General features: G+C 36.3%; 1 protein-coding gene across 2 annotated transcripts in view; it reads right to left on the bottom strand.

Annotated features, from left to right (window-relative positions):
- Window positions 1-3,182: 3,182 nt before the first annotated feature.
- Window positions 3,183-26,495, bottom strand: part of LOC149807553 (uncharacterized) — a 61,988-nt gene continuing 38,675 nt past the window's right edge. For both annotated transcript variants that reach the window (XM_089967635.1, XM_089967644.1), the window contains 7 exons: window positions 18,325-18,465; window positions 17,572-17,715; window positions 17,014-17,168; window positions 12,421-12,565; window positions 8,500-8,658; window positions 6,425-6,558; window positions 3,183-5,923 (listed from right to left, as the gene is read on the bottom strand). In XM_089967635.1, coding sequence (XP_089823761.1) covers window positions 5,830-5,923; window positions 6,425-6,558; window positions 8,500-8,658; window positions 12,421-12,565; window positions 17,014-17,168; window positions 17,572-17,715; window positions 18,325-18,465 — 972 coding nt within the window. In that variant the 3' untranslated portion in view covers window positions 3,183-5,829. The remainder of the gene's footprint in view (window positions 5,924-6,424; window positions 6,559-8,499; window positions 8,659-12,420; window positions 12,566-17,013; window positions 17,169-17,571; window positions 17,716-18,324; window positions 18,466-26,495) is intronic.

Raw genomic sequence — 26,495 nt, 5'->3', positions numbered from 1 at the left:
GGCATTTTTTGTTTGTTTCAGCATTGAACTTTGAAAAGTTAACAAGAAAAGTGATAGAGCTGCAGATTAGTGGTATATTTTCAATAGATTCCGTTACATCTAGCAAATATTTCTAAATATGGGTTAAAAACAAGAGCAGACGTTCATGCCAAAAGACTGCGAATATCAACTTGTGGTGGCAGTGACATTTCAAGAGAAATTAAAGTACCACCCGGAGAACAGTTTGCTATTCTGCCTTTGCTGTACATGACGTGATGACGTTTATAAAACAAGTCACATGGGTCATGTATGCGCTTTGACTAATTTTAAATTAAATGTGAATTGTTCTGTTAAAATTTAACACTAATTGTCTTTAATAAAATTCTATTCACTCGTGATTTTTGAATGTCTGCACCTTAACTGTCACCAAGAAACTTCCAGAGGAACATTATCAATCGCAATGGACTTTTACAATGGTGGCCATGTACTAAACTTGAGTCAAAATGAGAGCGCATCGAGTGGATTCGTCACAATCGAGGTTAGTACGAACTTATTTATCAACATGCTTAGCTTTCATTGTGACATCACAGCGCGTGACATTAAATCCGGATTGTACTGGATTACACCTTTAGGTTCTTTTCGTCAAAAAATGTATATGTACTTTAATATTGATTTTGCCGTATACACCTCTCGGGGCGTTTAAATAATGACCTTCCAAAGGAATATGGGTGTATCTGATCCCAAATGAAATATAATACCTGCCATGACCCGTGTGACTTGTACTATAACCACAGTTATTCTTGGAAAGAGAAACCAAGGTGTGTCTCAGATAGTGATGAAGCCAACCCAATGAATTATGCAACATCGTGATGGTGTTTCACGTCACATGATGTTCTTTGGTACACAAGGTACAAGCATGTTCATTGGCGGGTTCTCGAGTGGTTTTTTGCTATCCATGGCGGAAATGCTAAAGCGTGTTCCGGTTAAGGCAGAAGTGGGCAAACTTTCCAGTGCAAGTGCCGCATACACAAATTTACATCTTGTCGCGGGCCGTATAGCTCATTAAGTAAAATAATTAGTATTTGAAATAGCAAAAGCAAAAGGTTTTTCTAAATAACATCATAATTAATTTTCAGTTGTTAATATGTTGGTAATATTTGAAAACTTAAACTTAAACTTCAAAAGAAGCACATAAACAGAGTCAGTGCGAATGATGACTTGTTCCTAGGCCGCATGAAAACCCTTGGCGGGCCGCATGCGGCCCGCGGGTCGTAGTTTGCCCACCCCTGGGTTAAGGTAACTGCCGTTACGTTCAGTTCCAAATGATAGTACACTGTAGTGAGAGGTCTTTCACCGATGAGCAGGGTCGTAACTGTGGATTTTTGCCTTATCATTTTGTTTCCTTGCAGACTGCTCTTACATGTATGAACTGACCAGTTGACCTCGGGATCAGCCTTGCATTAGGTTGTCGTGCACATTTTTGCGTTATTATTGACAAGAAAAGGATGATAAGTTAAGAATAACAGTGGTACGCCTGTTGGCTTTAGCCATAAAAGTCTACATTGTAATATATGATCACTGTGTTGTTTAGATTAATACACGCTGATCATAAAGTTTCTTTATATAACACGTATAATCAAAACTCACTCTGTCAGTAAGGGTCTTTCACATATTTAATTGCAAGTTTTGAACGATTTGGACACACAATTTTAGCCTGCAGTGGGATGGGGGCATGCTTATTTTACAGACACAAATCTAGTCTTTCTAAAACACTTTTTGCTACATTTTTAAAATAATTCTAGAGGGTTATGATAATGATGTTGGCATAGCATTATTGTATCTATTGTACTTTAGTGTGGGCCTGAGTTTCTCTCCATTATCCGGCGATATATCCATTTTATGGTGTATCAGTCCATTACGCTATTTTGGAAACTGTCTTCGATCCAGAAACTTCGAGATGTTCCGATTATGGTTGTTTTAGCCAAAAATAAAATTTTAAAATCAAGTGATCCTCGATTTTTCACCAGTTGAATACAGCGTATTGCCAATATAACAGAATTCTCAAAGTATATTTTACAAATAAATTGACATGTGTACATTAATATTTGGTGGCTGTTGTTACTGAAATGCTACGCTATGGGATTTTGGGTATTCTCTGAAATACTTAACAATATAATACTTTAACTAAACTAAACTGAAACATAACGCAGGTTGTCCATGCAATAGTAACCGACTCCCATTGCTTTCCTTAATGTTGGCTAGATTTATAAAAAAAGCTATATCTTTTTCTGCACAATGCCTTTACTGGCAGTGCTATGCCTCGCCATCAATAGAAAATGCTACTGTCAATCCAAATTGACAACACAATATTCCTGATAATACCCACATTAACTGTTGGAAAACATTTCTTGTATCATAGCTCCAAGATTAAAATAAACTTAATAAATAGACCAAGGCCTGCAAATCGAATCCATGATCAAAGCACTGCTGCAAAATGCGTGACCTTGACCCCAAGATCAAATGAAGTGAGCAAGGATGCCGATGAAGTAACTGTCTTGACTTCATATGATTCACATATGATTCATCCAGTGATGAAAAAATCAATGAAAAGGGATTTATGTACTATAAGGCGATGAAATAAAACTTGATTCAAAAGCTTAAAACAAATTTTCTATGACTGACCTTGAGCCCAAGATAAAAAAGAAAAGAGCACGTGATATAGAATTAAATGTCTTGCTTCATAATGATTAATCGTACGTGTGGATAAATTACATCAAGGAGTTAAGGAAATATAAAGGACTGAAAAGATTTTAACAAAAGCTTCAACACAATATTGTTATGACTGTGACCTAGACCCCAAGGCCAAAGGGGCAAGCGCGCATGGCACTGAATACATTGACTTTGCTTCATAATGTTTCATCCCAAGTATGAAGAAAAGCCATCTATGAGTTTATGATACATAAGCTAAATAAACTAACCAACCTTAAATCTAATTTTTTTTGTGACTGCCCCTACAATCAACTGAACAAGTGTGCATGTTGCCGAATGAATTGTCTTGGCTGTGTTTTACAAGTATAATCCATTTCATCAATCAAATCGTACAGACAAATTTTCTATTACTGCAACTTTGTTCCCAAGGTAAAAATAGCTTGCAAACATAGCACTGAATGAATTGTGCTTGCTACAATGATTTATGCCAAGTATGATGTTGAAGTCTTTATTGAGGCAACGAAGGCAACTGGCCCAAATTACATAATATCTGTAACATTAGTAAATAATAAACAAGTGAGTGAAATATAACAAGAAGGATATAAATAAACAAACGATGAATTGTATCATTATTATTTATCCGAGTTCACATTATAAGATTCATGGAGTTCGTGTCTATATTTTTGTAAGTAAAATTCATTTACATTTACTTCTACTTTACATGGCAGATAGAATTTCTCCTTTGAGTTGAAAACGTGACTGCTCTGTCTAGCTTCCCAATAAAGCATGCTCCGCAAAAGTCTCAGAGGAATTAATTTTTACACATTTGTTCACAAGTAATATATTTAATGACATTGTACCATTGAATGTTCACTCTTGCTGTTATCTTTGTGTTAGCGATGGAAATAGGTAATTTTCTACATAACAGCTATTTGAGCGAGGTAGTATATATATATATATATATATATATATATATATATATATATATATATATATATATATATATATATATATATATATATATGAGTGAATAATGCGTTCCAAACCCAACCCTCCCTCTTAAAACTCCTTTGTAGTGAACACGAAACAATCAGATTGTCGCATAGACCCCTTGCCTATTTGTTTAGTCCCACCTCACCCCACTAATTATTCTACATCTCCGGTTTTTATAACGGTTCCATTCAGCAAATGTTCAATTTCGAAGTTTGAAACCAAATGAAATATTGATTTAATCTGATCAAAAGTGATATTTGAGTTTATTTATCTCTGTGAGGTAATATGCGTGATTATCATGCCGTACATGAAGCAGACACAAAAACACAATTATCTATTTTTTAAAAAGAGAGGTAAAATCCATTTCAGGCATGGTGAATTGATAGTCATACAAGATGAGAACAATAAATGAATACATTTTTCATACCAACTGATAATGCCGTTGAATATTCTACATAAATAGTTACCTAACTAAATTTGATTTCTTCGCATTTGAAGATAGCGGTATAAATATACAAAACTACATACAAATCATGTTCCAAGGGTGACCACTCCGGTAGCCTAGTAGTTAGAGCGTTCGCCTTAGATGCGGGAGGTCGCGGGTTCGAACCCCTGCCGAGTCATACCAACAAGAAAATGGTAATAACATTTGCCTCTCTTGGCGCTCAATATTAAGAGGCTAGTAGTGTTAGGACTGGTCGGCCTGGTGTCAGGGTGACTGGGTGGGACATGATGCAACATGTCTGTGGCATGAAGGCCCAGTACGTGACATCACTATAAAGTCACACTGCAGGCATCGTAGCGATATGACTGAAAAATTGTTCAAGCTACGTTAACAAAACAAACAAACACACACACACACACACACACACACACAAACAAAACACACACACACACACACACACACACACACGTTCCAAGGGAGTGGAAGTAGCGAATTTCATATAGTGTAATGATACAATGAAGTTATCAGGTGGAGATTTAGCCATACGCCATTTTAAACGAGTTATTTTCCTATAGCTCGGAACAATACACGAATAAAGTTTTGTATTTTTTTACATACCTCACCCACCTTTAATCATATCCCGATAGTGTTATTTGTACTGTGCGAGTGGAGGTAAAACAAACTGAGAGATCAAAAGTTTGATATGGTGCATTCAAGAATAAGGACGACAGGATTTTTGTGATAACACCTATATAGTACCAGTCCACGTGTGTGAATCACTGATTAAAAATCTGAACTGAACACCAGACCAATTATGTTATATTCAATCGGTTTGTAATAATAAAATTATAATATGACGTAATAAGTCCGTTTTAAATGTTGATCTCTTAAACAAGGTTGTATGCGAAGGGCTGATTGAGAATTTGAAATTTATCTTAATTGACTCTTTCGGTCGCAGATGTCATTGGTCTGTTATCTTAACTTGCTACAGAGATTTCCATGGACTGCTGACCGATGCAACCGCCAGTTCTCTTTGTGGAATAATATGTCATCTAACCTGCATTGACCGTGTAAGGGTGATTGGATAAGAGTTTGTCCAACTTAGCTATTCGCCCGCATTTTAAGAAATCTAAATAATTGATATTATTTTATCAAATCATTTATCATTTTTATAGTTCTTTCCTTTCGTTGTTTGGTTCTGATTTGTTTGCTGTTTCGTTTTGTTTTACAGAAGAGAAAAGTACGATATGTTCATAATTGTAAAGTAATGAGTTTGTTCGAGATTAATTTGTGTTCCATATATAGCAATTTATAACCGGTCTTCACAATTATGTCAATATCTATGTAATTAAGTATAAAATGATCTAATTACAGCGAGGTAATGGCTGTAATAATGTAATACGTTAAATTGCAAATACTGTGGACATTTTTATCGTCCATGGCTGATGTACAAGCATTCAAAGTGAGATACCAATATCTTACCTCGTATGTTGCGTATCGTAACCTGAGAATAATATATAATTTGTCAATTGTTACGTAATGTGTACAGTTTTATATCTCTGAAAGTTAGAAATTTGTCATGAGATGATCATGAACTTGACACCTTTAGAAAGACTTAAAAAGAAACATCCTCCTTCCTCCACCTCAAGGCATAATCTTGCGTATGTGGAGTCAGAGCATTCTCATTTTTTTTCCCTGAGGGGTCAATTACCAAAGCAGCTTCGTGGGGTCGGTTCATTTATATCCTTTTCTTGCTTATCTTTTGACAGATATCGTCTCTTCAAAATCTCAAAATATCTGAAACATAGCATAAACAACCCCTTTTACACAACTAATAATTTCAATACATAATTTTAAAAAAGATGGATTAAATCACACAGCTTGCTAATTTTCTGTGTGTGCAAAATCTCAACTACGTAAGCAGGTACTTTGATATGCCTGACATACTGCCGAAGTTTTGAGCTTTTCAAAGAGACTATAAATCATTTAATTCCCTGATCATTCTGACCAAATGGGTGAAAAGTCCTTTCGACAATAAAATGATCATGTGGGGAAAAAAACAGGTATATACAAATGCATGCAACACTCGAAATAATGGATTTTCTAAATAATCTAGTGTCTGCATTTTTTACATATAGCTTAACTTATTCCAAAAATTGTATGTATATGGCAAAACGAATAAATTAAAACTTGTCAAACAGTAAAGCTAGAAACTGGCATCATTAGTAAATGTATCCATAGCGATTAGCCAAATGGTTTCGAAAATAGAGTGAATTCGCAGTATTTGGGAAAGCTTACTTTTCTATTTTGCCATCTAACCAGTCTTTGTGCTTCAACTTCGACAGCCACGTGATCGGGATCTTATCGAAGTGACCCAGTTTACAACCGAGAAGGGCACCTGCTACGGCTCCGTTTGTATCAGCATCGCCTGCCTGAAATGAAAAATCGCATGCATCTGAACCTAATCTATCCGACATTGGCTTTTCCGAAACCCCGTAAGATATACTACATTATTGCCATTAAATTTAATAAAACACCGTTTGCTGGATGATGTCCAGTCTGAATTCCGCGTTAGTAGTAACCGACGTCTAAAATGGAATGCGGTGATCCAGATCACAAATCATAAGCAAAGCAGTATTACACAATAATAGTACAAGGTGGAATTTTAAGAAAAGCAATAACCTTGAAAGCAAATGCTATAACTGAGATAAAGAATTCAGTATGGAATAAGTCTAACGCTGGATTTAAAACGATAGATGTTTAGGATTTTTAGTTAGTTATATAATATAACTATATGTTTATTGTGTCTTATATCTTACACGGATCTATGACTCCGAAATGTCCTTCCATAAAATGTGCTGGCTGTGCTATAGAAAAGTACAGGAATCGCTGCCTCGAAAATGTCTCACAGACATGTCCCAACGATAAACACAAAGTTCAAGACCTAAAAAACATGCCCAAGTTCCGAGGACAAATAAATATACAACTTATAGTTGATTCACTGACAGAAGTCTAAAAATGACCATACGTATTATAGTTGATTTACAGACAGAAGTCTATAAATGAATATACAGTTTTAGTTGATTCACTGATAGAAGTCCATTAATTGCAATGGTCAATTTATTATATAGGTACCTTTAATCTTTTCGAAGCCTAAAGTAGGAATGAATATGATCACATGTTTAACCGTCAAAAACATGGCGGCTTAATTTTTTTGTTCTTCAAATCGAACTGCATCAGAACATTGCATAATTTTGTATAAATTTCTGAAAAAAAATTAGTTGTAAATTTATTACATGCATGATTAAGGTGGTCGTATACTATCCCGAGCGACATCATTTGAACAACAGAACTGTTCTCACACCATTTGTATTTTAATGAAATAGTGTACTTTTGAGAGAAACATTTGCATAAAACTTTGGTTTCGAGTTTCTCAGCGTATCCTAAATAATGGAAGAGGTATCAAAAAAGTATTTTTAAAAATGGGATTCTAATGAAAACAATTTTCAGGTCTTCTATTTTTTAGTTTTGAATTTGTTAACGTCTACCACCTCCCCCTTCATCTCTTTACCACATGAAAACTTGCAGGCTATTAAACGAATAGTTAGAAGTATATATCTTGTGTATGTATAGTTCTGAATTGAAGTGTATTATTTAAGCTATTTAGTTCGATGGCCTTTTAACTGCGAACAAACAATGCCCGATTACCATAATATCAAAATATCGCCAAGCCACATATCATCGTTCCCACATATTACAAATTCCATAGTGTTTACCATTGACTTCTGATATATTAAAGGGCACATTGAATTCGCAATTCTGCAGATTTAGAATAAGAATGAGTTTATTAGAGACAGCATCTAATCTTTCCAAATTCCACAATTCATTATTAAAGAGGTATAAAATAAAGTGAGCCGCCTTAAGAGCAACAATCGGTTATAGTTACTGTTTAAAAATGATTATATATAACTTAGTAAATGGATCGCAGTTAACAGCCAGTGTCTCGAGACTTTATTTGCTTATTGCATTGATTGGTCGTAGCAAATCACTTTTCGCTGTACTGTGATTAGTTTCCCTAGCCATGAAAACATTCTACAGCGTATACTTGTACTTTATTTCCATAAACAAAGTTAAACTTTCATTTTAACATACCTTCTGACACTCTGAAAAGTGCAAGAAACTGAAAGAACTTACTTATTTGAAGTGGAGGCGAGACTGATGATAAATAACTCGGTTGTTCAAATAAGAAAAAAAACCCGAGAATATAAAAAATAATATAACTAGTATAGTAAAATTAAAAATTAAAAAGAGAAATTAACGTCTACTTCATTGCAGTACGAGGAGGGGATATATCATCATATTATTATACGTACCTGCATTACGATCTGTTGGAGAGCATCTCTGAAATTATTCTGTTTTAATGCCCAAAACCCTGCCCCCAAGCACTTGTAGGTGTAACCAAGGCTATGTGCCTCGTCTAGGTCCAGTTTTGATAAGTCCTTGCATTCCAGGTAACTCCTCAAGCTTTTCTTCTGTAAGTAGATGTACCGGGTAGCACTAATAGAAGCAAAAGAAGCAGTTGCAGTAGCAGTAGTTGTAGCGTGGGTGTGCGTGTGTACGTGTGTATTTTTAACGTAGCGTTAGAAGTTTTATCATGTCAACTGCATTGTAACAGTTAATAGTGATGTCTAGCACTGGGGCATCTTGCCGCAGACATGTAACATCATATCCCACCCAGTTACATTATCCTGACACCAGGCCGACCAGTCCCAACCTAACCTTTTAATACGGAGCACCAAGTAAGGCTGCTGCTAGTACCATTTTTATACGTCTTTGGTATGACTCGGCCAGGTTCGAACCCGGGCCCGTCCGCATTCGAGGCGGATGCTCTAACCACTTAGGCCACCGAAGCGGTCAGTAATAGTAGCTCTAGCTGTAGTTGTTGTTTCTGTAATTACTTAAAGTAGCCGTGTTAGATATATTACTAGTATCAGTAGACTGTCTCTAGTAGTTGCAGGTATAGTAGTAGTTGTGTAACTTATATACATATTAGTAGAAAACGCAACAGTCTTTCTTGTAGCTGTAACATTAACAGAGGTAACATTATTAGTAGTATAAGTGGACTATGTTAGTTACGGTAATAGTAGTAGTAGTAGTACTAGTAGTAGTAGTAGTAATAGTAGTAGTAGTAGCAGCAGTAGTTGATGTTGTGCATATTTAGTAGCAGCAGAAGTAGTAATAGCAGTAGCAGTATTAACAATAAAGAAGCAACGATAATGCCATTCATTCTGAGTAATTGCCGAGTGTTAGCCGTACTCATAGAGGTAAAATAGAAATATTAGCAGTGTTACAATTCTAGGTCTTAAATTATGTAAGATAAAGAAAGCGAAACCAACAGGTATAATAAAATCGAGAAATAATTTATTTCTCTAAGTTACAAAGTTAACACTTAAGACACGCCTAGAGTATTGTGAAATCACAAACAATCCTAAATGTTTTAATATAAGTCGAAAAGTATGGAATGTTCTGAATGAATTCCAATAGCTTTTAGTGTATTGATGTCTCACAATGATATAATCCAGAATGTCTTTGAATGAGTCCTCAATAATCTAAAGTAGTGTTTAAGTCCAAAAAGTAAATGAGCACTTTGTAATTCCAACGAATAATTTCAATAAATAATTCCAGTTAAATTATATCTGAACACAACTATGAGCGTTTCCCACAGACTGATCATGAAACAGTAAAGAATAACTGATTATCGAAAGTCTTTATATACAAACCTGTGAAGTGTCGAATTTTGAATTACAGAAAGTTTTAAAGTGGAATGCATTGAGCAATTAAAGTTATCGCAGTTTAGCCGGTAAGTCTTTGTGAAGGGTCACTCTGACCTTTCGTCGGTTCATCTTCCCCCATGTCAGTGTAAACTTCAAAGGGATAGAATTCCGACCCAGTGAGATTGACGGGGTACCTTAACACGGCCCTTAGAAAGTAGACATTTGAGCTACCAACCCTAACCGCCTGGTAGCAACCTATGTCCACTTATCATATTTTCAAAGGGAAATTGTCACGCACTGCCGTACACAGATTCTGAGCTGTCTAAACCTGATGAAAGGAATTATTTCTTTGGGAAAGATTAGGGACCCTTGCCTACGATTGGGTAGAATAAATTAGGTCACACACTTTAGAGCAATCTGACTTTAAAGTGACGACCCTAGTCAAAATTCTTTAGTCTGAAAATTTCCTACAAGATTAGTGCTTTCCCCGTGAAACAAGAAAGGGACCAGTTGGTCATCGTGCAAAAAGAAAGGCATGATTAGTGCTAGGACGCACAAGTCATGAAGAAACAGCGACAAGGAACAGCTTTCTGAGAGAAGGACTTGACAGTCCGAAGACAGGAGTACGGGGAAAAGAATGAAAGAAGGACGAGGACCAAATAAAGGGACCAGGAAGTTCATGAAGAGCAGAACATAGAACTTTGGGAGGATGAACTAGGAGACGTTGATATACGATTAGACAGGAAGGTGATGCAATAAATCGTGGACAATGAGCTCTTTTCACTTCTCGTTATGATGATGTAATAAATCCAAATTGGACACACCAGTTCAATTCTACTTAGATAATCTAACTTGAAGTGGAATTACCGTTTTAATTTGTTCTGATTAAATTTGTTATTTTCTTGTCAAAAGGGGGCTTGTATTGTTTATTTCTTCCCAGTATTCTCGCTCTGTTCTCTGTTGAAATTCCATTCTTCTTTCACTCCCGCCGGGCTATAATATCGAGGGAGGTCATCGTCTGGATAATGCCAGCCAAACCCAATTAACCACCCCTCTTTCTAAGAGGGAGACGTTACAAAACCCCACCTGACATGCGACGTAATAGATTTCCGACAGAGAGACCCCACTAAAGAAGGTCGAGTTTTAAACTCAAATTCAAGTAAACAGCTTATTTACTTCTTAGAATCATGACAAAATTCAGGTGTGCATTAATTCTACATTCTTCAGTCACAGATAAAAGTTAAGCACACACTATAGATAAACACAACATATGTAGTTCTATCAAAGTACCACAATATTCACTCGTAAAAGTGACTATCATTAGTAACAGCAGCAACAGTAGTCGTAAACGTATTTCTAGTAGTAGTTGTATTAGTAGCAGCAGTAGTGCAAGTGACTGTGGTAGTATTGGTTTTTGATACTGTTTCGCGAACGGCGCCATTTCGAAACGGCCCTGTACCGTTTGGGGTCATTATAGTGCTCTCTTGAAACGGTACAGGGCCGTTTCATAACCTCCGTGTTCTTGAAACGGCAGTCAGCCTGGTTCTTGAATAGCCCTCGTGTCATATCATAATTAGACAGTCTGTGCTCTGACTTGATCGAATCCTAAAATTGACTACGTGCCGTTTTAAGAACTTATATTGCAAATGAAACGGTGCTCGTCCGTTTTGGAACTTAAAATTTTATTTTTACTTTACCTCTTTCTGATGCTGAAAGAAGTTTGGCAGTCCGCGCCGCATCGAAAATACAGGCAAATACTACTATTATTATTACTACTACTACTATCACTAATAATAATAATAATTATAACTAGAATATTTTATTGGGAAACACAAACGTATACAAATACAAAATGCGACGATAGATAGATAGATAGATAGATAGATAGATAGATAGATAGATAGATAATGTAATTTAAATGTCTCCCGATTAACATTTTCATAACAAAGTTAATATCAAAAAGGAAAGTTTATCTAAATCAATCGATAGATTATATCATTTACATTGACCTTTTTCCCCACAGGTACAGAAGCGTATAGTTAATAAATAAATTTGTAAGAAAAAGATCTTCGGAATAGTAACAATTTCAACGAAAATCGATCTTACGATTTTTTTGGAGTACTTACCATGCATTTCTTCTTAAACAGTCAATCAATATTTTTAAACACGGAGTTTTCATGAATTCCGTTGTATAACGGAAGTGGAGCCCCGGTCGCTGTTTGTCCTAAACTCTCACAATGTAAATAAAGTTAACATACGCATACATGTTGCTTACCCACATGATAAACACCAGGTTTTAATTGTTAAAAAGTAATTATGTGTCATATGGAGCTGATAGCTCAGAACAATCACCGCTCCTGTGTGCTGCAGTACTGTATCTAAAGACCACAAAGTAATACTAATTTGTTCAGAAACGGAATATATATATATATATATATATATATATATATATATATATATATATATATATATATATATATATATATATATATATATCTGGAACACATACAGCTCATTTACCTCCTTTCTTGAATCGAGGCACTTCTTTGCGTACTTGTAAACTGAATTTATCAAATCCGTGATGTTATATTCGCCATTGCTATAGTGTTTGCGCTGCAACATCAAACTGATAGCGACACAGACTGACACAGCGGACGCTTGGCATCTGTACGGACAAGAAATGTCATATATTATTATTATTATTATTATTATTATTATTATTATTATTATTATGATTATTATTATTATATTATTAAATATTATTATTATTATTATTATTATTATTATTATTAAATATTTTTATTAAATAAGTGTAGCTAACTTACTAAGATAGTCTCTAGACTCTATTTCATAATTTCACTCTGAAATTTGATAATTCGTGACTGGTTAAGTATGGGTAACACGACAGTTATGATAGGTGTGAATGTTCTGTAGGGAACTACTTGAAAAACAAGCGAGGTACCGTTCACATTCGTGGTGTTCTGTGACGCACCGACGCATAGGCTTTTTGCGGCTTTTATCTACTATGATCATCATCAAGGTCAATTTATATTAGTTAGTATTACGATTGACGCCACGAATTGATTCGCTCAATGTGAAAACCACTTTTTTTTAATAAAGGTATTTTATTTTCTCCACTATTTTAAAAGGTGCTGTCTATTTTTCTCATGTCATACATAATATATAGACAAATACATGTCTACATAATGATACTGTTTAGTGATTCGTTCATTTCTAAGATCAAATATCTCGATCGCTTGCTGCCCTTACTTGTGAGTTCCGTGATTTTAGTCACTCGTAAATGCATTAAAATATAAACGTTCAGAAGATATGTATTATTGTCTAGTAGATATCTTTTCATTTAATAACAAGAAGCGTTCTAGGACACTTGGTCTAACGTAACGAAATACTTCAAAAATGCTAGGATTACAGGGGTGCAGGAATCTGCGATCAGGCGGCCATTGTGGCCCTTGTTTTTTATATTCATCGAATGTTAGAAATAAACGGATTAATGGATGTTAAACATATTCGATGAAAAAATATCCCCCCTCCCCACACACAACCTATTCTAGAACTTAAAATTTATTGAGGTGAACAAAGGTTGGATATCACTGCATGCCACGGGCGACAATCCGCTACGCTCCTTTAGCAAGCGTACTGGATTATCGCTCGTGGCTTGCGACCATAAGGTTTAGGATTGGAACCATTATGGGCGATTTCTTTTATTCGTGCGTCCCAGTATAACTCTGCCAAAAGAAAATCTGCCAACGTATTTGCAGCTTCAATTGCATAATCAGCCCAAAAGAGGGATAGAAAAGAAACTAAAAAATATAGTACATAACTAATTTGAAAACAAGAAAGCAAAGGACTGCGTCATGACTTGAGAAGACTCTAATTTGATCATTGTCTTGGACACATTTTATTTACGTGAGAAACAGCTTGAAAATAACATTTACTTATAAAAGGACAGAATTAAATAAATGTTTCTATTCATCATGATCATTCCGATCCCTCTTCCTTCTCGAGCCTTGAAGAATTTTGAATCAAATTAAAACCTGTAAATCCCAAACATTATCGTCATTGAGATGTATCGATGCGATGATGTGATAATAGAAAGGCTGTTAATTAAGTTTCTCTTGGAGTTCCAGGATAAAACCAATATGGCTCGGTCCTGTGATTATTAATTTTCCACCCATATCATGATTATCTGAACAGCCACAATTTTCATGACTGCTACAATAGTTTAGAATTGAATGGCAATTGGCATAGTGATAACAAGTTTAATGTCCTGATTTCGCCTAAAAAAAATTATAAAAAAAATGTTCATGAACGCATTTGAAGTGAATTCGATTTGGCCATATTCATGAATATAACACTGGTACGTCCAGTCGTCTGAGGTTAATTATTACTTACTTCTCATAAGACTATATCTGTGTGATGTATTTGTAGATAGTGATGTTTGTTTGTAATGAAGGATCAATATAGTATCTTTTCTGTTTCACAGGCTAATAAAATTGGTTTTCGTTTGTTACCAACAATAGCATCGAAATAAATTTACATAATTTGTTACTTACTAGAGCATCAAAAGAGATTTACGTCGGCGGTTTATTTTCTTTTATTAAAAAGGTTTAAATTGTAATTTTTGTACACATCGAATGTTTAAAAGATTTAAATATATTTTGCATAGTACTTTAACCGCTTACTACTGTTGGGATACACCGAGTTCTATAGCTGTTATTCTTTCTCTTCTGCTTTGTTTCATTTCAATTTATTTATTTCCTTTGCTTCCATTTTGGTTAATATATTCGAATTTTAACTGTGTGGCGCAGAAATATAAAGCAGGTGGAGCGACTGAAACCTGACCATATTTCATAAAATGGTTCACGTTTTAAAATAAATTTGTAAATTACCAATAAAGCTCAATATGATAATGGAGCCCCGAGTGGCCGAGTGGTCAAAAGCGCTCATCGTTACGGATCACTGCCATCTCACCTCTGTCGGCGTGGGTTCGAGTCTTGGGTTTGGCCAATGTTGGTATGTGAAAAAGCTTGCCAGTAGCTTCTCGTGGGTCGGTGGTTCTTTCCGAGGTTTTCCCGGGTTCTTTCTCCACCATTTATTCTGGCCGCCATGTATAGCCTATCTTGTGCGAAAAAATGGCGTTAACCATCAATATGCTGATACACAAATCCAACTGATCCAAATTGCATTGTGTAGGTAATCAAGCTGGGACTTTTGATTCATGAGGGGTCTGGCAATTTAACGCTTTTCAATCTTTGATATAAAACATTTCTCATATCATTGGAAACATCAACAAAGACTGATGCATCTTTCGTGTTATCAAAACATTCTGAGCCAGACTCTCTAACTCTAATCATACTCAAATTCCAAAACGAGGCCGTAACTTTAATAAGATAAAAAATTTGACTCATAGAACGTAGAGATTGCTACTACGTCGGGTCCCTCTACCGGTCTCAAAAGTATCGATTATGTACGTGTACATTAAGTATCTTATCTGATTATGGGCTTTTCAGATTGCGTTCGAGTTTGGTGCTCATTAAATTTCGGGAATATGCGTCCGGATTTGTATGCATGTATCTACAGTGTACATGCAAGTCAAGTCGGGTGTTTTGCCGATAAAGATGAGAAAATACAATTATTTGTTTTTCGGGGGGTGGGGTGGCGAATAATAGAGAAAAGACCTTTTCTAATAGCTACTACACGCAGAAACTGGAGTTGGACACGCATTCCTATACCATACAAAATCATTATTCTAACTTCGGATAACTTGCATAGCTATGTTAAAGTATAAATAAGTAATTTGCAATCGAGATTCGTTCCTATACCCTCAAACATGTTAAAGTTAATGCAAGTCGGTACAGTTCTTGCAGAATAATGTAGCTGTGTGGTCGTGAAAAGCAATCGATTTAAAATATGTCGCTTGCTTAAGAGCAAGCGACATATTTTAATGTGTGTGTGTGTGTGTGTGTGTGTGTGTGTGTGTGTGTGTGTGTGTGACATGGATTTATAACGTAGCTTTTTATAAATAATGGGTCAAATCACTACGATGTCTGCAGTGTGGCAGTTAAGAGTGATGTCTAGGACTGGAGCATCATGCCGCAGACACGTATCATCATGTCCCACCCAGTCACATTATCCTGACATCAGGCTCACCAGTCTTAACACTAACCTCTTAAGTTTAGCGCCAAGCAAGGCAGCAGCTAGCACCATTTTTAAAAGTCTTTGAAATGATTCTGCCAGGGTTCGAACCCGCGACCTCTCGCATCGGAAGCAGACGTTCTAACCAATTAGGTCGCTGGAGCGGTGTGTGTGTGTGTGTGTGTGTGTGTGTGTGTGTGTGTGTGTGTGTGAAACTGTATTCGTAAGAGCGCGAAACACAGGTACACGTGAACAATTGTGAATGGTACTATCTTTTCTTACCCACGTACCGATTCTTTGTATTTAACTCAGAGCGCATTCCTTTAAAATTATGTCACTGTAGAAAAATAAAATGGCAGAATATCAGAGGGAAGAAATAAATAAATATGTTTATATATAACAATACATCCAAACAAATAAAAAATGTTCCAATTTATTTTCAGCAATACATGTATAATTTAGCAAATACAACTACGCGGTTTATAATTTTTTTATTTATGAAACATAGAGTTAAAACAATAAGACAATATCCCGACCTTGAATTCGGAAATGGAGTCGTGCTACTATGGCGGATGATTGGCTGATTGGCATTCCTTCGTTTAAGCAAGGTATGATTCGAAAGATTATTTTGAATATCATCGAAAAGATTTACGAGTTTGTATTGCACCACCAGATATACATATTTATAGGATCCCCGACCCCGATATTCTGCCATAATGTTTTAACTATATTTATTGAATTTCAAAGGCTTGTGCTCAGAGAAATCAGCTGAAGCTAACACCTGAATTGTTCAGAGTAACAAGTCTGCTTTGAAAAAACAAACTTGTTGCACGTGAGCAATTTATAAAATTATAGTTAAATGAATAAATTGTTAAAATAAATAAAATCCAAAACCAAACATAACCCATTAGAAATCAGTCAGGACCTTTATTAGTGAGTTATAAACGATTAGCATACCTCGGATCTCGATGTGTTGTTTTACATATTTCCAAAGCATTCCTCACCACCTGGTCTGTGTCCCACCAGTCATGGATTCCTAATATAGATGTGCGCATTACTCCCCCGTTTGGAGCCACGTCTTTCTTACCGAATATCCAAACTTCTTCAGCGACCTTTGTAGAATGAACAGTTAACTTATTTTAACTCCTGAATCTTTTCTTAAGATTGCATCCAAAGCAAATGGCAGCATAAACACAGAGTTGTTATTGATTATATGCAATGTTATATACTCAGTCATGTCTTTCTTTTTGTAGGCAAGCTTATTTGTTCAGTTTTGAAAAAGCACAGTTCACTTTTTTATTCAATGACGAGCACGTCTACGATTATAGATTATCTAATAAAACTTATTTAAGCGTTAGACAGTAAGACACAAAGATCTAAAATGTTTTCAACGTAACACTTAATTTGCATAATGATTCACTACGTTCCAGCTATAGAACTGGTCAGAGGTCAATTTGAAATGTCTTATAGTTTGCTGGACAATCAGACGGAATCGATAATCCATCAATCACCTACCTTATGTGGGTCTTTGACAAAGTCCTTGTGTCTAAGAGTGTGGAGGGTGGTAGATCCTATTCCCATACCACCAAGGTCCCCAAGATCTTGAAATCCGTGCTTCATCCAGTTTACCATTTTCTGAGCAAAGTCTGTCTTCACAACCTGATAATGTTAGTACACGCTGATGGCATTAGTATTTCAAGCACTCGATGTTATGCATTCTTGATATATATATATATATATATATATATATATATATATATATATATATATATATATATATATATATATATAAAGAGAGAGAGAGAGAATGAATTCTAGTTAAACTTTTACTAGTACTTATCGCGTCTTTTGCTATAGTGATACAATTTTAACACGATTCACAGTGCTTAGTATAAATTCTAAAGCATTACAGTTTTGATTAATCTCTAGATCAAATCTGAAGTTCTATTTCTGAAACAAAATCATGTTTCATATTTAGTATCAGTGCATTGCCTCCATACAAGAATGCAGAAAGAGAGAAAAAAATACACATTCCTCGTTAATGTTTGCTTTTGTCTTAATTTTTGTCTGCGGGGGGGGGGGGTCGAAAGTGTGAATATGGTACTGATAAGACTTTATATCTGTAGAATTGTTTGAAAAGAAAACGGACGGACATACAGACGGATAAAGTGATATAGTTTGTCTCGAAGTCTCTTTGGAGAAAAAACAAAACAGACATGAAAGGTATTCTGCGCCAAAGCAAGACATGCACAATGAAGTAATAGTGACCTGTCCATTATTCTCGGTCAAAGATTCCATTATCAAAATCATGTGATCGGAGTCGTCAGTCCAATCGCCCTCTGCCCAACGACTACGGTGGAAATCCTCGTACTTATGATGATATTCCAGTTCCGCACGCAGTCCGTAGTGCTGGGAATAAAAAAATTGTGATGGTGTTAACAACGGTTGTGGTGCTGATGGTAATTGCTACAACGATTATCATGAGAACTGACTTATTTATTAATGAATGACATGTATGTATACGTCTCAGTAAAGGGCTGCCGTCAAGTAAATAAAATAAATTAAAGAAAAGAGAAACTGTGTTGTAGCTGATGAAAGCGGCATCATATTATTGTGTCCTACTAGGAAAACATAAACAACTGGAGGCAATTACAAATAAACATTTAGCTTAGAATTCATGCATAAGTCTGTCTGTCTGTCTGTCTGTCTCACACACACACACACACACATATACACACATACACTTCGTGACAGACAGACCAAAAACTTTCATAACCAACATCACAATCTCTCTCTCTCTCTCTACACACACACACACACACACACACACACACACACACACACATCGTGACACCAACAGACCAAAAACTTTCATAAACCAACCTTGCAATATACATATATGTGTATGCAAAAGTACTGAATAGAACGAAAAAGTCATTGCGAGGTACGTATATACCAATTTAGCTTAATAAATTTGTCTTTTAAAAATGTTTCATACCGCTGAGGTAGTCAAGATGATACCAATTTTCAGGTTGAGTTCATCATCATCATCATTATCATCATCATCATCATCACCATCATCATCATCATCAACAACAACAACAACTGTAAACATTATAAATACTTTTGAATGATATGGTTCAAGATATATATCTCACAGATTACATGTGGACAGTCACAGAATAAATAGTTAAGCAGCAGAGGGGGCGAACAGACCGACCTTAGGAGGGTCCAAAACCCAAAATAAGGCTTCTAACTCAAAAAATATTTCGAGCTGAACATTTGCTTGAAATAAATGATTGTCTAAACAAATTGAGGTCTCCGGTTAATTAGACCATTTATTTTCCTGATCTGAAAACTCATGAAATGAACCAACTTGAGGTCATCGACCCCTCTGCTGCTATAATTAAATCATTATGTTATAATAAAATGGTACATCCGGAATCTCATACTGCAAGGATAGCTCGAGAACGATTAGAAGCAATCAAAAAATTTCTTCCTGTTAGAGATTCATTTAGAAAAAATCTACAAGCGCAGCAAGAAGCTCAAGTTGAGTACGAAGAAGAAACTAAAAAACTGTTTAAGCACGTCACTGCAGCTACTGAGAAAGTTACAACTGTCATCAAAGAAGATCTTCTTCCGGTATCAAAACAAACTATGGCGCAGACTAAAAAAATAGCAAGAAGAACTAAACAGACAAAAAGGATTTTACAAGATCTTCCAACTGATATAGCTGCAGCTCAACCTCCACCTGTCGGTGAAGAAATACTTGAAGGTATTGAAAAACTTCGTACTGAGATAGGTGATAAGAAAGATCGTGAATTAATAAAACCAGAAGAAGAGGAACACGATAAAAGGGAAATGATTATGCTGAATAATAAATTTACCAGTTCGGGTATCAGATTCATAAGAGAAATTAGGGATGTTGATACTTTATCAAAACTTGCAGCAGAAAGTAAGGATAAAAAAGAACAACTTTTAAAGCCTGAATATAGTTCCGCTCGTATTAGTAATCCCGAAATCTGGTATAAATGGATATATCGTATATATTTCAATAAAGATAGAGTTTATTCCAATGATGAGGTATATAATGATTATCGCAGAAACATAGACATGTATCTTGCACAAAAAGAATCAAAAGTATCACAATCTCTCAGAACAATAAGTGAGGAAGAAGAAGAAGTATCACCCTCAAGACTATTTAAGAAAACAACAGAAAAAAGATCACCCTTAAGACCATTTAAGAAAACAACAGAAGAAGAAGGAGCAATGGGAAGTGGTTTGGGAAATAATTTTGTTTGTCCTGATAATATCCTCAATGACGTGTCACGGTTAGAAGTTCTTATGGGGGAAAACGTGCAGGAAATAACTCAACAGAAATAACCAATGAAATATCTGATATTTGTCGAAGATTATTTCAAGGTGGTATTATGGATCGCAGCATTTATCGTTCACTTATTGATGAAAGTGCTGATGATTATCACAGCGACTAAACAATTAATTAATCAGTATATAAAAATGATTATACATACTGCTCAACGTGGACCGATCATGGTCAGGGTAGTAAACTCACGACTGCCAAATTACAAAGTAATTTACGGAGATGGACTTGGTGATGTTATTCAGGGTTTATTTAGAAGGATGGCTCCAAAAGCAATACCGATTGCAAAACAATTAGGTATGAAGGCTATTGAGGCTATTCGTGAAAAAGCTCCTGGTGCAATTGTCAATGTTGCTGGTAAGGCGTTCTCGGCGATCAAAGATAGACTAGCACGATTAATAAGACGAAAACAACAACCACCAGTGAAACTGGCAAGTACTGAGGTTATGCCAGCAAATGTCAGTAAAATAACAAATCAGGCTGCAAATCAAAAACTAGCGGAATTATCTGAAGAAGCAGAAAGAAATATAACAGCGAATTTAATAGCAGGAAGCGGTCTTCGTCGACGATGATTACCATTTGGAAAAATGGTAATTACAATAAAATGTTTAAACGCATGTCCGACCCAGCATTTGACATGGATGCACCGGTCCTCAAAGATGAATCAGTGCGTGATTATCAATTTTATTCCTATGATGCAAGACAACCAAATCAGCGGGGTAGAATCGAATTACAGGTTCATGATATAAGTAGATATTTCTTGCCTGCTGAGGCGTTTATTGAAGTAGAAGGTGAACTTATAAAGGGGGATAATACGGCATATGGTGCCAATTTGCGAGTTGGTTTTGTCAACAACGGGATTATGGCGTTGTTTGATAGCGCCACATACATGATTGATGGAAAAAATATTGAATCAATTCAGAAGGATGTCGATGTTGCCACAACAATAATTGATCTAGCGAGATATTCTGATGATTACACAAGATCAGCCGGTCCAACAATTATGTTTGCCAAGGATATTACCAACCACGCTGATCATATCAGGTATGCTAAAATACGAACACCACAAAATACTGCAATTAATCCACAACCAGTTGATGAAGGTCCTGAATACGCAGCCAGACCAGCCGCTGATTTTGATATTGTACGAGGCTATAGCGCGACTTTCAACCTAGGATTTGCAACACGCCAAGCAGCGTTGTCAGGAAATAATAGAAATTTTTCATGTGCAATTCCATTATCTCACATCTTTGGATTTTGCAGAAACGTTAGAAAGGTCATCTTTGGAGCTAAACACACAGTTGTGCTCGTAAGAAAAGGTGATGATAATGATGCAATCTGGCGAGGTGTTGGTATTGATGATGATGGTAAAGTAAATATATCAAAGCTTTCATTGTGGATGCCAGTAATGATTCCATCTATTATTGAAGAACAAAAACTACTATCTTTTATGAATCAAGGCGGTAAATCATTGATATCATGGTTAACAGTAACCACAGATGCTGTTCAAAGCACTGTTAATGGTTTATTTACATGGAATATAGCATCACAACAGGGTGTTTCTGCACCACGACATATTTTTATTGCGCTGCAAAATAATAATCGGACGAATAATCAATTACATTCACATATGATATTTGACAACCTTGGAGTTAATGAAGTTTCCTTGCGGATAAATGGACATCAAGAACCGGCTGAGGCTATATTGTTAAATTTTGATCAAAATCACGTAGCGCGTGCATATCATCGTTTGATGTCATTTATGGGACGTGATCAAAACGTAGATACTGGGCTGCAAATATCACAGTTAGATTTTACAAAACTATGTCAGATTTATTACTTTTCGTTGGAACATCTTGATTTATCCAAACAATCTGTCGTTGATATACACTTTCGAGCTCGTGTTACTAACCCTCCTCCTGATATAGCTGGTCCACCACTTGTTCGCGGCGCCTACAAAGCAATCGCGGTTATGCTCAGCGATAAAGCCATGTTACTTGAAGGTGGTAGTGGTCGAATGAGAGTCGTTGATGCACCAGTGGAAAATCTTTAATCATGTTATTTAAAAACACGAGTATTGTCATAAAATGCCATATCAACACGTTAGTGTCAGTCTGACTCACGGTCAGATTAAAAACCTTCAATCAAATTCAGGAAAAAACTGCGGCATGAAAATATCACTAAAGCGAGATCAGATCACGGGTGGTCAAAATAAGCTATCATTATCAGAACGCCAGCTTAAACATTTCAACGACGCTAAACAATCAAAAACAGGCGTCAAACTCAATCTCTCTGCGGGTGCGGTTAAAGACTCAATTAAAACAGGCGGTATTTTTCCACTTCTCGCGGATATTCCAGCGTTAATAGCTGCTGCCGCGCCAGCCGTAGCAAAAGCAGCCGCGTTAGGTGCTGTTGGAACAGCTGCTGGAATGGCTCTAAAGAAAGCAACAGGAAGTGGATACAAAAAAGGGGACGCGGCTTAAGATTGCCAGGATCTCGTTGGGGAAGAGGTCTAAGGCTTCCACGTTAGACGTTCCAGCATCAAATTTTGATTTACTTGATGCTGCTAAACGATTAAAAATAAAAGCCTTTAGAGGTGTTTTCATGCGAGATCAATTACCAAAACAACCAAACAAACTCGAAACAGGTATTATTAATCTCGACGAACGTTCCGGACCTGGTACTCATTGGGTATCATACGCGGTTGATCCACGTGGAATCGTTTATTTTGATTCATACGGGTTAGCTCCACCTGTTGAATTTATCAAGTATGTTTCACCACTTCACGCAAGAACCTCTGGTTCCAAAGTTTGGTATTCAACGCTACCCACACAAACAGTGACAGATCCGCCAATATGCGGCCGTGAAGTAATTAATGTACTTGACGCTATATCAAAATCATCCAGGCCGCCACATAAAGTCGTGCATGATTATACAAGCAACCGATTCGTTTTAAACAACAGGTCTTATTATAATGGTTGATATTTACGGAAGATCTTCCTCACGCGTTAAGAAAAAGCCCGGCGACGTTGATCTATCGAAGTACGCGACTAAGGATGACCTCGCTGATATTATGAACCTGGCTGGAGTTGACCCAGATGAGGTTGTTATTTTTCAGGATCGACATGGTAAACTAAAAAGCAGCAATATCAAATGGAATGATATAATTCGACGAGTATTTGGTGCAGTTACGGATAATATACCTGTGTTTACTGACAGCGGCAGAATCAGGGATTCAAGTATATCGTTTACAACCATCAGAAATCAAATTACGGCAGCTGTCGCTAATCGCGTAAAAAATACCGGTGACACAATGACAGGTGAACTTAGCATGAACGGAAATAAAATAGTAGATTTAGGAGATCCAACATCCGGTGAAGATGCTGCAACGAAAAATTATGTTGACATTAGCTATGGTATCGTAGATAATAAATTATCCACGCTGAGAGCCGAGTATGATGTTCACGTAGGCGCTTTTGGAAGATTTCGAAGAAATTTTCAAAAAACCGACGAATCCATAGATAAATTCTTCGGCACTCCGCACGCCATTGACATGAAACTCGTTGATATCAAAACTAACCTGGACACGATCAAACAAACACAGCAAAACATCGTAGCGGGAATTCCTGAGATCGTTAATAAAACCAGTCTGATTAAAATCCCAGCCGGAATAACTTTCGGGCATATTACCAATATCGTATGCACGGTGTCATCTGGATTTGCAACATGGTCACAGCAAAATAAAACTATCAAATATACCGCAACGGTCACTGGCGTGTACAGGCTGTCTGTGTTTAGTGCTGCAAAATTCGAGATTTTTACAACGTACCCATGGCGTCATTCCACCGACAGGTTTTCTGGAGTTGTGTCTATCATATTAAATAACGGAACCGAGGAAATATTTATTCTGGAAGCAGCTGATAAGAAATTAACCGCAACGTCCTTCTGGTGGTGTTTGGAATTTGTAGCTGAAACACCTCAATTGGTTACGGCATAAAATATAATGAGTACTATCGACGTTCAAGGATTTAGGTACAATCAAGCGCGTGAATGGCAGGCAGCGTTGAAAGATCGAGTCGAACAATATACAGTAAAAATAAAAAAGTATCAACGACGATTGGTTATCATCGACGTTGTTGATTATTCGGTATCCGCTGTTGTTGCCGGAAGCGGAATAATATTATCCGCGGTAACAATGATGGCACCAGTAGCTGTGACTATTTGTGTTTGTGCAACTACGACAATTGCAGGTGTGCTTAATATCATTGCAAAAAAAATATGTACTTGCACGAATGAAAAATTATCCGATTACAAGATAAAATTACACATAGCAACTGTCGCATACACGAGGTTATCCTCGTTGTTATCAGCGAGTCTCAATGATTGAATTATATCCGATTTTGAGTTTTCAATGATGATCAGCGTATACAATTGCGCTGGTATTAAAGGTACGAGTATCAATAATGACGGAATTACTGCAGCAGATCGTGACGAACACAACCCCGCACAAGACCACGATGATCTCGCTAAGCTCGATTAATCCTGAATTTAACATCAATTTTCCAACAGCAATTCGCGCGAATGAAATTGCACTAGCACAATTACGAGTATATTACAGCTGGCCAAATATCAGATCAAAATCATTTAATGGTACACCAGCAAATAATTCGCTTGTATTTGCTGATAAAAACAAACCCGATGGAACACCTGACTGGGTTGTTGTTGGAATACCAACTGGTAGTTAAGAGGTCGAACAAATAAATGATGAATTTGCGCGTAGAATAAAATCAATAACAGGAAAAGAAGCCAAAATATCGATTAATGTTCACGAGCCGACGCTGTCCTCGACGATTGAAATAAACTCGCCTGATTACGTCGTTGATATTTATCAATCTACAATCAGATCCGTGCTGGGCTGGCCTGAAATAACACCACAACTACCTGCACAGATACCAGAACCAACTCGGGCTGATTTTACATCGACGAAGAGTTTTCATCATAATATTAAAATGAATTATACAAGTTTTTGGTGGAACATAGAAAAACGGGTATGGGATAAACGTGATCAATTTCATGTCAATAATATTGGTGAATACTATTGGCTTTTACACAACGCTGATGACGGTAATAACCTGTATAATTCATTTTACGATATAAATATCAATAACGTCATTAATATCATAAATTCAGACCATAAAGAACAACTAGATAATTTACGTGTTCTTTTTCATGAATATTTGTCTGATTTGACATCTACGCGTGAAGAAATTATTAAACGAATAGAAATTTTAAATCATATAGCTGATACCATTGAATATTTTCATAACAGAATCATAAACCTGGTTTTTGAATCATCAGGCGATTATAGAAGGTTTTTCTCAACCAAATACAAAATACCCGAAGCTGACATTGTAACGTTTAAGTTCCCTAATTATAATCCAAATGGATTAAGAAAACCTGTCAATGATGTCATTGATGAGTTCTTTCCTAAAATACTTGATGCATGGACAAAAATAACCCCACCAGCAACTGTTCTTAGATATAATAATGATCCACTCGGCGGCGGCAGACACGTATCTCCGGGAATCGTGAATATAACGTCGACGGTCGCGGTTAATCTAGTTTGTGACGTAATCGAAGGCAGTTATCAAATAGATCTTGGAAAATCAAATCAGGCTCAACAAGGATACATCCTGTACACGTTCACACCACAAGTTCCCCCTGGAGATTTCATCGTACAAGTACCAACCAATCCTGTTTATCTACGCACACATAATCAGTATTTGTCACGAATAAATTTCAAACTCACAGACCACCTTAATCGCTTAATTGACCTACGTGGAGAAGAGCTTGTAATAAATCTGTATGTGAAATCTTAATGTGAGGGTTTTTATACACTTGAAAATGCGCGTTTTCACAAAACACAGAGCAATTTAGTTATTGATGAACACGGAAACGAGGATTTCTTATTAACACAAGAACAATTAGATGAACTCCGTCGAGATCATTTGTAACAGAGATCAGGCACACTCCTGCATCAAAGTCGATCAACTTAGAT

Source organism: Sinohyriopsis cumingii, chromosome 1 (genome assembly GCF_028554795.1).
Source record: "Sinohyriopsis cumingii isolate HCF-2022 chromosome 1, ASM2855479v2, whole genome shotgun sequence".
Taxonomy (NCBI): Eukaryota; Metazoa; Mollusca; class Bivalvia; order Unionida; family Unionidae; genus Sinohyriopsis; species Sinohyriopsis cumingii.
This window is presented reverse-complemented; position numbering and strand designations above follow the sequence as displayed.